Source organism: Poecile atricapillus, chromosome 2 (genome assembly GCF_030490865.1).
Source record: "Poecile atricapillus isolate bPoeAtr1 chromosome 2, bPoeAtr1.hap1, whole genome shotgun sequence".
Classification (NCBI taxonomy): Eukaryota; Metazoa; Chordata; class Aves; order Passeriformes; family Paridae; genus Poecile; species Poecile atricapillus.
In genome coordinates this window covers 955,306-966,350 of record NC_081250.1, presented here as the reverse complement: position 1 = coordinate 966,350, position 11,045 = coordinate 955,306, and the positions used below count along the sequence as shown (strand labels likewise).

Here is an 11,045-nt window from a genome sequence, read left to right as displayed (position 1 = left end):
GGGACACGCTGGGCTGGTGTCTCCGGGCACTGGGACATGCTGGGAAACACTGGGACACACTGGGCTGGTCCCTCCGGGTACTGAGACACACTGGGATGGTGTCTCCGGGCACTGGGACACGCTGGGACACACTGGGACACACTGGGATGGCCCCTCCAGGCACTGGGACACGCTGGGACACACTGGGACACACTGGGCCGGTGTCTCTGGGCACTGGGACACGCTGGGACACGCTGGGACGGTCCCTCCAGGCACTGGGACACACTGGGACAGACTGGGACACACTGGGCCGGTGTCTCTGGGCACTGGGACACGCTGGGACACGCTGGGACACACTGGGACACACTGGGCTGGTGTCTCTGGGCACTGGGACACGCTGGGACACGCTGGGACACACTGGGCTGGTCCCTCCAGGCACTGGGACACACTGGGACACACTGGGACACACTGGGATAGACTGGGACACACTGGGCTGGTCCCTCCAGGCACTGGGACACACTGGGACACACTGGGACACACTGGGATGGTGTCTCCGGGCACTGGGACACACTGGGACAGACTGGGCTGGTCCCTCCAGGCACTGATCTCTCTGCTGAGCAGTGACAGGACACGAGGGAAGGGCCTGAAGCTGTCAGGGGAGGTTTAGGTGGGATATCCAGAAAAGGTAAAGGTTTTGGTGGTGGCTCACTGGGACAGGCTCCCCAGGGGAGGGGTCACAACACCGAGCCTGGTGGAATTCAGGAAGGGTTTGGACAATGCTCTCATGCACCTGGTGTGACTCGTGGGGATGGTGCTGTGCAGAGCCAGGGCTTGGACTCTGATCCAACTTCTGGGTCCCTTCCAGCTCAGGAGATTCTGTGCTTGTGTCTCTCCAGGCAGCAGGACCCTGCAGCCCCTCACTCCCCCACAGCCCCAGGGCAGCTCTGCACCTCTCCCAGCACAGAAGAGCCTGTTGCTGCTCTTCCCAACCCAGGGAAAGGCACAAAATTCCAAACTTTGCAGAAGAAAAAAAAAGTATAGTACAAAAGAATGAAGAGGACAGAGGCAGTTCCTACTCTATCCCTTTTTATTGTCTTTAATCTATGTTGTAAAAAGATCCAGTATCACATAACAGCCACGGAAGTATCCCAATATCACACTAGTTCGGAACCATTTAGACAATAGCTTAGTCTTTTTTTTTTTTTTTTTTGTCTTTTTTTGTCTTTTTTTTTTTAAACCTGCTGGAAGGGAAAACCATACTGCCCATTATACAGGCCAAAAGAAACAAACACTGGTCAAATAATAGTGACAACCTCAAGCAAGTGAAATGAAGATGAGCGGATTGGAGCGAGCCCAGGCCACAGGACTCCAAGGGCCTTGTGCTGGCACAGCCAGGGCTCCTGAAAGCCCATGAGCAGGAACTGAAATGGGACAACTGGGAGAACCAAAGGGTGGCCCCGGGGCCATGGAAACGGCCTCGCTCCCATTCCCGGCTGCAGGTACAAAGAGCGTAAGAAATGGGAATAAAAAGAAAGGAGCCCAGGCCCCGGGGGGCACAGCCCTGGGCCCGAGGCTCCCGTTACAAACCCCGACCCTCACAACAGCCCTGTGAGGTAGGTCACTGTCTTCTTCGGACAGAGAATCCAAGGCAAAGCTGAGATTAAACTCCAGATTCCTCAGTGAGTGCTGTGCCTGTCACAATCCTCCTTCCACAGAAATATGGTCCCTGTTCATAGAAAACAAAGGATTTTGTGCCTCTGCTCCCGGCTTCCCGCAGGAGCGGCGCTCGCAGGCAGCCCGGCAGCTACAATCACGTCCTGTGGTGCACAAGGGACAGGGATCCGGCCTCCTCCACGTGGGGAGAACAGGAATTTAAAAAAAATCAGGAACAACGCAAGAGGACGAGAAGTACAGGCAGGGTGGGAAGGACGAGTCACATCTCACACTCAGACGCCACGACTGTGCTGGGGCTGGCAGGGCCCCTCGGATCCCGCGTGGAATTCCTCCCCATCCGCCGCTTTCGGGGCTTCCTCCGCGTGGAGAGACGAGGATCAGCCGTCCCCTGGCTGCCGGAGCTGCTGGATCCACGATCCTGGCACAGCCGGGACATCCGTCCTCCTGGAGCCCGGAGCAGCCGCGGCCCCGAGCGGTTCCGGCCCCGTGGGGAGGGGGCAGAGGGGGGCCCGCAGCGGCCGTGTCCTTGTTCCCAGGCAGGGGCTGGCGCTGGGACGAGCGGAGGAGGCGGGCGGGCGTCCACGGAGCTCGGGGTCCGTCGGCACTCCCAGTCCGTTCCCGGCGGGACTGCGCTGCTCTTCCCACACGGTGACCATGCACGGAGCCGACAGCAGGAGATTCAGACAACATTAATCTTCTAGGATGGAGAGAGATGACTTCACAAGGGATAAATAGAACTTTATTTAAATAAACATTTGTGAACATCTTTATACAAATTACAAGTCCCCACACGAGGCTGCAGCTCCGCCTACGAGCCGAAGCTGCCGGGAGGGCCCTTGAGCAGATCCACCAGGATGTCGAGCAGTTGGCTGTGCTGGTGGTGCAGGTCCCCGGGGATCGCGGCCATCTCGTAGCACAGGCACGTCTCCACCATCTTGGAGAGGGACACGCGGAAGTCGCGCAGCAGGCGGATGGTGTACGAGTCCCCCTCCAGCACCAGCAGGTCGCTGTCCGTCAGGGACACGGTCGCTCGCCAGCCGTCGTCTTGAGGGGAGGGAGAGCGTGTGAGCGGAACGGGGCTGCTGGGGCTCCTCCCCACGCTCCTTCCAGCCCGCTCTGGGGACTCAGCGGGGCCCACAGCCCCCACAGAACCAGGCAGCTCTCATCTGGGGACACAACAGGGCCCACAGCCCCCACAGAACCAGGCAGCTCTGATCTGGGATCCTCGGGTTTCCCACGGGTGACCGATGGCTCGGCCCTGCTGAGCTCAGGACGCATCCCCAGGGATGAGGAGTGGGATGCTGCCAGCTCAGCTCCTGCCCCCAGGGTGGTCAGGCACAGCCCTACGGCTCAGCCTGCAGAGCAGCAGCCAGGGCAGGCCGGGCACCCCGCAGCGCTCACCTCGCACGTGGATGTCGGTGTCGGTCATGAGCAGCACGGCCAGCGGGTGCACCTGGGACGAGTCGCGCACGAAGACGCCGCCGTTGGACTTGACGGCCATGAAGTAGGTGAGCCAGCGGCTGTAGAGCTTGGACGCCTCCCTGCAGGAGCAGCCCCGTCAGCCCGGCCCAGCCGCGGCCCCGCGGGACCCCCGTCCCCGATCACCCACCTGTTGATGGTGGACTTGTGCAGCAGCACGGTGCCGGCCTTGGTCCGGTACGCGTAGCTGTTGGGCTTGAACTTGCCCTGGCGCGTCACCTTGCCTTGTCGCACCTGCCACGGGAGGGGAACGTCACACACCCGGCCCAGAGCAGCCCCGACAGCCACAGCCACCCCTCTGACGGGGGTCCCTCCACTCCCAGGAGCTCAGGGCTCAGGGGAGCGCCTTCCTGGGGTGACCGCACCTGGCAGTCACCCAGTGCCACCTCAGGCAGCAAACAGGAGAAAAATGTCACTTCAATGGCTCCCAAAGCAAGTGATGAGAACCCAAGCACTGACCCACACAAGTTGGGGTGGCCACTCCTCACGAGTGGTGATCAGGGACAGCACTGGAGCACAGGCCAGAGCCCAGGGCAGGACACTCACTCCCAAGAGAGCAGAAGCTTCTCTGGCACCTCAGCACTTCCCGGTGCCACCTGCTGTGACAGCCATCCCCAGAGAGCCATGGCACTGCCAGTACCTGGATGAGGTTGGGGTAGAGCCCAGCCATGAGGACGCCCTTCACCAGTTCCTCCTCCTCGCTGTACTGGTTACACACGGACGAGGGCATGGTACAGTCGGACGGGGATGACACCAGGAAGGCTTCGTAGAGGTTCTCAGAGAACTGCTTCACAAGGCCTGGAGGGAGGAGACAGCCCCAGGGGTGAGATCCACCCTCTCCTTCCCCCCATGGAATGAGTCACCTCAGCAGGGCAGCGCCAGCCTGGGCCGGGACAGGAGCCCTGCCCGGTCCCGCAGTCCTGACCCAGCACAGCTGGGTCTGTGGCCCGTGTTTCTCCCTGTGCAGCCTGGGGCCAGGGGAGGGGCAGGGTGGCCAGAACTCACCGTTGATGAAGCGCAGGCTGGGCCCGTACAGGTAGTAGTCCTGCAGGTAGTTGTCCCTGGCACGGCTGTCCCTGCGCCGCAGCACCTCCTCCCAGCCCGCCACCGCCCGCACGAAGGCCAGGTGGTCACTGCCGCTCTCCCGGCTCAGCACGGCCTTGGCCTGGCACAGGGACACGGGTGAGCCACGGGCAGCCCCCAGCCCTGTCCCCAGCCGTGCCGGGGGCTCCTCACCTTGTCCACCTCGGCGCGGTTCTGCAGGCTGCTGCTGAAGGGGTCCCGCGTCAGGCACGAGACGATGACCAGCAGCGGGTGCAGGCAGCGGTAGATGGAGGCCAGGACGATGGCCTTGGCCAGCCGAGGGTCCGTGGAGATCTGGGCCAGGCGCTTGCCCAGGGTGGTCAGGGCTTCCCGCTGGTCCAGCACTCCTGCAGGAGAGCCACCCACGTGGCACATCTGTCAGCCCCCAGCGCCGCCAAAACGGGAACTGCCGGGGCTGGGAACGTTTGGGGTGACCTCCAGCAGAGGCACACGGACAGGGGCCTGCAATGAGCACCCAGAACCCCCAGCTCTAACTGAGCCTAGGACAGAGAAACGGCTGTCACAGCCACAGGACCATCAGCAGGGCCCAGCCCTGAACTCCAGATCACCTCTTCCTTCTGTCCCTCACTTCTGAACTCCAGATAACCCCTTCCTTCCTTCTGTCCCTCACCTCTGAGCTCTAGATCACCCCTTCCTTCTGTCCCTCACCTCTGAACTCCAGATCACCTCTTCTTTCTGTCCCCCACTTCTGAACTCCAGATAACCCCTTCCTTCCTTTTGTCCCTCACCTCTGAACTCCAGATCATCCCTTCCTTCCTTTTGTCCCTCACCTCTGAACTCCACATCACCTTTCTGTCCCCCACTTCTGAACTCCACATCACCCCTTCCTTCCTTCTGTCCCTCACATCTGAACTCTAATCCACTTCCCTTCTTTCTGTTGTTTCCCCTTTATTTTTTTAACCTTGGAAAGTTTTCCCCAATTTTTAAGCAAAGCAGTGTGGGAAATAAACCAGCACAGGGCACATGGTTTGGGAAGGTCACTATGCAGTGCTATCCCCATCCAGGGACAGTCCTGCCCAGCCTGCCCAAGGCAGCCTGTGCCAGTCCCACTTCCATGCAAACGTTTCCAGGAGTCAGAATTGACTCACCAATCTCCTGCAGCAAGATCACGGCTTCATCCACAGCTTTGATGTCAGGGCTGTCCAGAGCCTTGGAGAGAAACTCAACTGCCTGCAACACAGCAGGGGAAGGGCAAAGGGACAAAGTGAGCCTGTTTCCCATACAGGTGTGAGAGCCCTTGGGAAGCCAGACTGCAGCACAATTCCCTCTTTGTCCAGGGATATGAGCTCAGCCCTCTCCATCCCTTCAAGCTTCCAGTCTCACTCTGTAATCTCAGGGATCTCCATTTGCTGGTCTGAACTTCCCTGGACAGCCCCACATTTAGCAAAGCAAGACCTCAAGCAATCAGCACTCTGGGTTCTCCCTCCTGCTCGGTCCCTGCAGTGCCCTGCTCACCGTTTTCTCTGGCATGTGGATCTTGGCCTGCACCACCAGGTTCTCCAGGGGCGTGCGCAGGATCTCGGGCACCTGGTATGTGGGCATCTTGTCCAGGCGGCTGCGCGGGAACAGGTGGTACGCAAAGCCCGACTGGCAGCGCCCGGCGCGCCCGCGCCGCTGCACCACGTTGGACTTGGACACCCACACGGTCTCCAGGCAGGACACCTGTGGGGACAGCAGCAGGGTGAGCTCCCACAGCTCACCCCTGTTCCAGCCATGGAATCCAGACTGGTTTGGACTGGAAGAGACCTTAAAGCCCATCCCATTCCACGCCTGCCATGGCAGGGACACCTTCCGCTGTCCCAGGTTACTCAGAGCCCCGTCCAGCCTGGCCTTGGGCACTTCCAGGGATCCAGGGGCAGCCACAGCTGCTCTGGAAAGTCCATTCCAGCCACTCCCCACCCTCACAGCCAAGAATTCCTTCCCAGTATCCCATCTAACCCTGCCCTGTGGCAGTGGGAAGCCATTACCTGTGTCCTGTCATTCCAGACCCATATCCAAAAGCCTTCCCTTTATCACCTTTCCACCCAGACAAAAGAACTCAGACCCTCAGGACTGATGAATGGTCCCAAAGGGCCAGGGAAGCCTTTCCCACTCTCCTGCCTCTTGCAGTGCCGGTCTGTGTCCAGCAGCAGCTCCGGGGCTGTGTGGATGGGACCCAGATGCCACCTGCTGGACACAGGCCCCATCCCAGGGCTCCCCATCCCAGGGCTCCCCATCCCAGCCCTGGGTCTGAATTCTGAGCTGCCATAAAACTGGGAAACACCAAAGGGCTGGGCTTAAACCAGAACTGCTGCAAGGTGTCAATGGCCCCCTGGCCCTGGGAGATGATGTTCTAGAGCAGGGGCAGAGGGATGCTGCCACAATTCCTTTTCCCAACACCACAGCTGCCTTCACGTTGTGGCAGAGGTTGTTGTTCCCAGGCTCAGGGCCCAGCACTGCCAGGAACGGGCCCAGGGGCAGCAGATCCCCCTTGGAAAGCTGAGGAACAGGGATTGGCCAGGAGAGCTGCAAACAAGAGCAGGATCTAACAGGGCTGCCCTGCGAGGGCCAGCAAGAGGTTTTTGATGAAATCATAGAAAAAGGCTGAAAGCAAACAGAAAAGCTACTGGTGTTCTGTGGTGAAATAGAGTTGGGAAGGGAGTAGGATTTGCCTTAAATTTGTTTGAAAAAAACTCAGAATTTGATGGGGAGCCTGGCCCAGAGCTCGGACACAGCAAACACTGATGAGGAGTCAAACACTCTCCCCAAACAACACGTCTGTGCCCCAGGGGCCAAACAGGAAGCAGCTCCATCATCCCATTAACGGCACCTGAAACGTTCCTCTGAGCACAGCCCTGTGCTCCAGAGTGTCCCAAGTGAGTCAGAGGCAGCAAGGCAGCAGTACCTTGGTCTTGAGGTCGTAGCGCTCCTCCTTGTGCGTGCCACTGTCCACCACGTGCACGATGTCGTTGATGGTGATGGAGGTCTCCGCGATGTTGGTGGCCAGGACGATCTTCCTGACGCCCGGTGGAGGCCTCTGGAAGATGTTCTGCTGGTCCATCATGGGGATGTTGGAGTGCACTGGGAAATTAAACCAGAGTCAGACCTGCCCAGCTGAGCTTCCTGTACCGTCACCTCCCGCTTCTGGAAACGGGGGGCAGGAATGGGGACACCAGTGGTCACAGCCAGCAGCTTCCTGCCAGCCACACCCCAGGAAAAATCTTCCACAAGTCATTTGGGAGGGCCTCACTTCGGCTGCTTCAGCCTGTGGCTCAGCAGCAGCAGGGGCTCTGCTCACCTCCAGTCCCAGAGCCTGGTGGCACCCCAGAATATCCCTGGCACAAATCCCACACCCTCCCACAGTCCAGCTCTGGAGCTGCTCCTCCTCACAGGGGCAGGGGAAAGGGAATTCTCACTGCCACACGGGCCCACTCTGCTCCCAGTGAGGGCCTGTGGCTGTCCTGTACCCCAGCTCTGCCCTGCCACAGCTCAGTGCTGCACAGAACTCCCAGCAGAGGACAGCAGGCACTTTCCACCAAACCACCCCTGCACTTCTTAACAGCCCAGCTGCTCAAAGCTCTGCTCCTGCCTGGCCTCCTTTGACACTCAATAGGCAGAGCTGCTAAAAAACAAACCAAAAAATGCCAAAACCCTTAAGAGCTTTGCAGAGCAAAGCTGGCTTTTGTTGTAATTTTCCTCCTGGGGCAAGGAATGTTAAATTCACTGATCAAAGCTGAGCTCCAGAGTCCACCTGCATCCCACGGAACAGGTCCTGAGATCTTTTCTGTGCAGGCTCAGCGTGCAGCTCCAGCAGTGCAGAACTGAGCTGCCTTCCCCTTGCCTAATTCCAAACTGCTGGAGGCAAATGGGAAGCCACTCTCTTTGATCACACACAGCTTACTCAGCCTCTGCTAGGAGGAGTTACTTACACTTACCACACACCATTACACAGCTGGGACATCAAAGCTCACCAGCTCTGTACCAGAGCAAAGCTGAAGGGGCACATCAAGCCAATTGTCCCAGATTCTCCTGAATCCTGGGAAGAAGGGGCTGGCCCTGCCCTCTCACCTGGCAAGACGAGGTAGCGGCTGTTCTGTGAGCCCAGCATCTCCAGCAGCCGCTGCTGCACCCCTTTGATCTCCTGCCAGCCAGGGAGGAAGCACAGGATCCCACCTGGAACACACTGGGAGTTAGGAACACACAGCCTCCAGATCCACGTGCTCTTCCCCAGCTGGAGACACACACTTCCAGGGCAGAAATCAACCAGGCTACCTGGAGTTTGACAGTCAATACCCAAGCTCTGAAACACTTAAATCTCCTGGAAGTCACCTGAGAGTCCTGCCTTCTTCCCAAGCACTTCCCCTTCCAGGCAAGGGTATTTGACAGGGATGGGGCTCCAATACAAAAGGTAATTGTGCAGCACGAGGCTGCCAGTGCTGGAGCACAGACAAGTCCTGGAGCAGCTGCCCAGGACACTGAGGAGTCCAACCCTGTCTTAGCTGAAGACTCAGAGTTTGCTCGTGCCACATGGCTCAAGACCACTTGGATGAGTAGGAATTCAAGGAGCATGAGAGGCTCAGCACCGTGGTGTCTCTGCAAAGGCTCTGGAAGGGTTCCCTTTCTCTCCCCCCAGCAGCAGGAAGAGCTCAGGGTGAGGCAGGACCCACCTGGCTCTCCGTGGGCATCGATCTGCAGCACGAGGTCGGTGATCAGGTCAAGGTCAAGGACGCACTCATCGTCGGATTGCTGGGTAGAACAGGACAGGCAGGTCAGGGGGGTCAGCACTGCACAGGCCACTCCAAAGCACCTTCTGCAGACAGCAAACACCTGCCCTTGGCCAGCCTGCCCAGGACTTGGAGCCAGGAGCCCGCTCTGGGCTCCATCTGCAACCTGCTCTGGTCACAGGTGCTGTGCAGAGAGAATGCACAGCCCCTTCCCACTGTGTGCACCTCTGCTGAACAGCACCTCACAAGGAACACAATTCCCAGATTTCTGTGGACAACACTGCCACATGCACCTGGGAGTTCAAATCCATCAGGCTCCGAGCAGCAGCTTCTGGAGCTCTCAGGAATTTGGAACAGACCATTAAAGCTCAGATAAAATCCCTGCCACAACAGCAATGGGAAGAATGCCCTGGAGGCAATGGGATACCCCAAGTGAGTTTGCTGATGATCCAGGACTGGGAGAAGTGGCTGATACTCCAGACTCTTGCTCAGCCACAGGGAGGGATCTCTCCAGGCTGGAAAAATGGGCTGACAGACTCCAGACCAGCTGGTTGGACCAGAAAATGTCTGGAGATGCCAGCCAACCTCTGTGACTGTGTGACTCCATGACCCACCAGTGGTGTAGCATTACCCAGAGCACAGCACACGTCTGGAAGGCATTTTCCACATGGTCAGACCAGTTGCAGAAAGCAGCAATCAGAGAATTCAGTCATGCAGGATGGTGAGCAATGAGGTAACACTGCTGGAAGCCACAACCATCCCAGTCCTGGGACAGGCTTGCCCAGGGTGTGCAAACATTCACCTCTGTGTCTGCGTACACACAACAACGAGCTCTCAGCCTACTCAAACATCAAACTTCCCATTAAAGGGAGACAAAAGCAACTTGACCCCAATGCAAAGTCATCTTTATGCATAATTTAATCAGAATACTCTGGGGTTCTACTAAGCTGACTTCACCTCCTGAGAACTGGCATGGAATTAAAGCTGAGCAAACTGTCCAACAACCAAGCAGGAGCAGTCCCAGGCTCGAGCTCTCCCCCTGCTGACAGGCCAGAAGCCAGTGTCCCGTCCGAGGGGGACAGCTTCCCTTCCTGCTGCACACCCACCTTGATCTCGTAGTGCCGGTGCCGGTGCCGGCCCAGCTTGGCCAGGATCTCCTCCAGGTAATATTCCTTCACCGGGTACATGAAGCCCGGCACCTTGACCACGGGGCAATCCCCAAAGTAGTGGGAGAAGCGCTGGTTGTCCCCCGTGGCGCTCATGAGAACCAGGCGCAGGTCAGGGTTCAGCTTCTGGATGCCTTTGAGCAGGATGAGCAGGAAATCCGTGTTCACGTCCCGCTCGTGCACCTCGTCCACCACGACGTGGCTGACGCCCTCCAAGCTGGGGTTGCCCTGCAGCTTCCTGAGCAGGATGCCCACGGTGCAGAAGAGCAGGGCCCCTCCCCGGGCTGGGGGTTTGCTCTCCAGCCGCACCTGGTAGCCCACGTTCTTCCTCATGTTGGGCCCCAGCTCCTGCGCCACGCGCTGGGCCACCGAGATGGCGCTGATGCGGCGGGGCTGGGTGATGACCACGTTGCAGCGCGCGCCGCGCCCCTCCAGGATGTAGTGTTCCAGCAGCAGCTGCGGGATCCGCGTGGTCTTCCCGCAGCCCGTGTCTCCTGCTATCACCACCACGGGGTTCTGCTCGATGGCTGACAGGATGGTGTCCTTGTGAGGGTCTACTGGCAGCGGGTGGCTCTCCTGCCAGGAGGCTCCTCTCCTTTTCCAGAGGGCCAGCAGGTTCTGGCTAAGGCGCACTTCCTCTGCTTCCAGCATGGGGATGTAAGTCTTCCCCGTGATGGCATCGCTGATGGCACCGGATTCCTTGGTCAGGTTCATCATGTCGTCAGCAATCCGGGGCCTGGACTCCCTGATGTCCACGGGATACTGGGAGAGGAAGTTGGCAAGGACAGCAAGGTTAGTACCGGCCCTGAGAAGGACAGCAAGAAACAAGTGCCTGGAACACACTCAGCCAGTCTGGCTTGGCTCTGCTTAGGCCTCCTCAGATGCTAGGTAACTCAGTCATGTTCTGAACTGAGGTTATTTCAAGTGAGAACTAATTTGG

The 11,045-nt window shown here is 58.7% G+C and overlaps 1 protein-coding gene across 3 annotated transcripts in view; it reads right to left on the bottom strand.

Annotated features, from left to right (window-relative positions):
• Window positions 1-1,048: 1,048 nt before the first annotated feature.
• DHX30 (DExH-box helicase 30) overlaps window positions 1,049-11,045 on the bottom strand; it is a 31,187-nt gene continuing 21,190 nt past the window's right edge. For all 3 annotated transcript variants that reach the window (XM_058831483.1, XM_058831481.1, XM_058831482.1), the window contains 12 exons: window positions 10,046-10,867; window positions 8,883-8,961; window positions 8,284-8,388; window positions 7,121-7,296; window positions 5,692-5,898; window positions 5,325-5,406; window positions 4,369-4,562; window positions 4,138-4,297; window positions 3,773-3,930; window positions 3,263-3,366; window positions 3,055-3,194; window positions 1,049-2,697 (listed from right to left, as the gene is read on the bottom strand). In XM_058831483.1, the coding sequence (XP_058687466.1) occupies window positions 2,462-2,697; window positions 3,055-3,194; window positions 3,263-3,366; window positions 3,773-3,930; window positions 4,138-4,297; window positions 4,369-4,562; window positions 5,325-5,406; window positions 5,692-5,898; window positions 7,121-7,296; window positions 8,284-8,388; window positions 8,883-8,961; window positions 10,046-10,867 (2,463 nt within the window). In that variant the 3' untranslated portion in view covers window positions 1,049-2,461. The remainder of the gene's footprint in view (window positions 2,698-3,054; window positions 3,195-3,262; window positions 3,367-3,772; window positions 3,931-4,137; window positions 4,298-4,368; window positions 4,563-5,324; window positions 5,407-5,691; window positions 5,899-7,120; window positions 7,297-8,283; window positions 8,389-8,882; window positions 8,962-10,045; window positions 10,868-11,045) is intronic.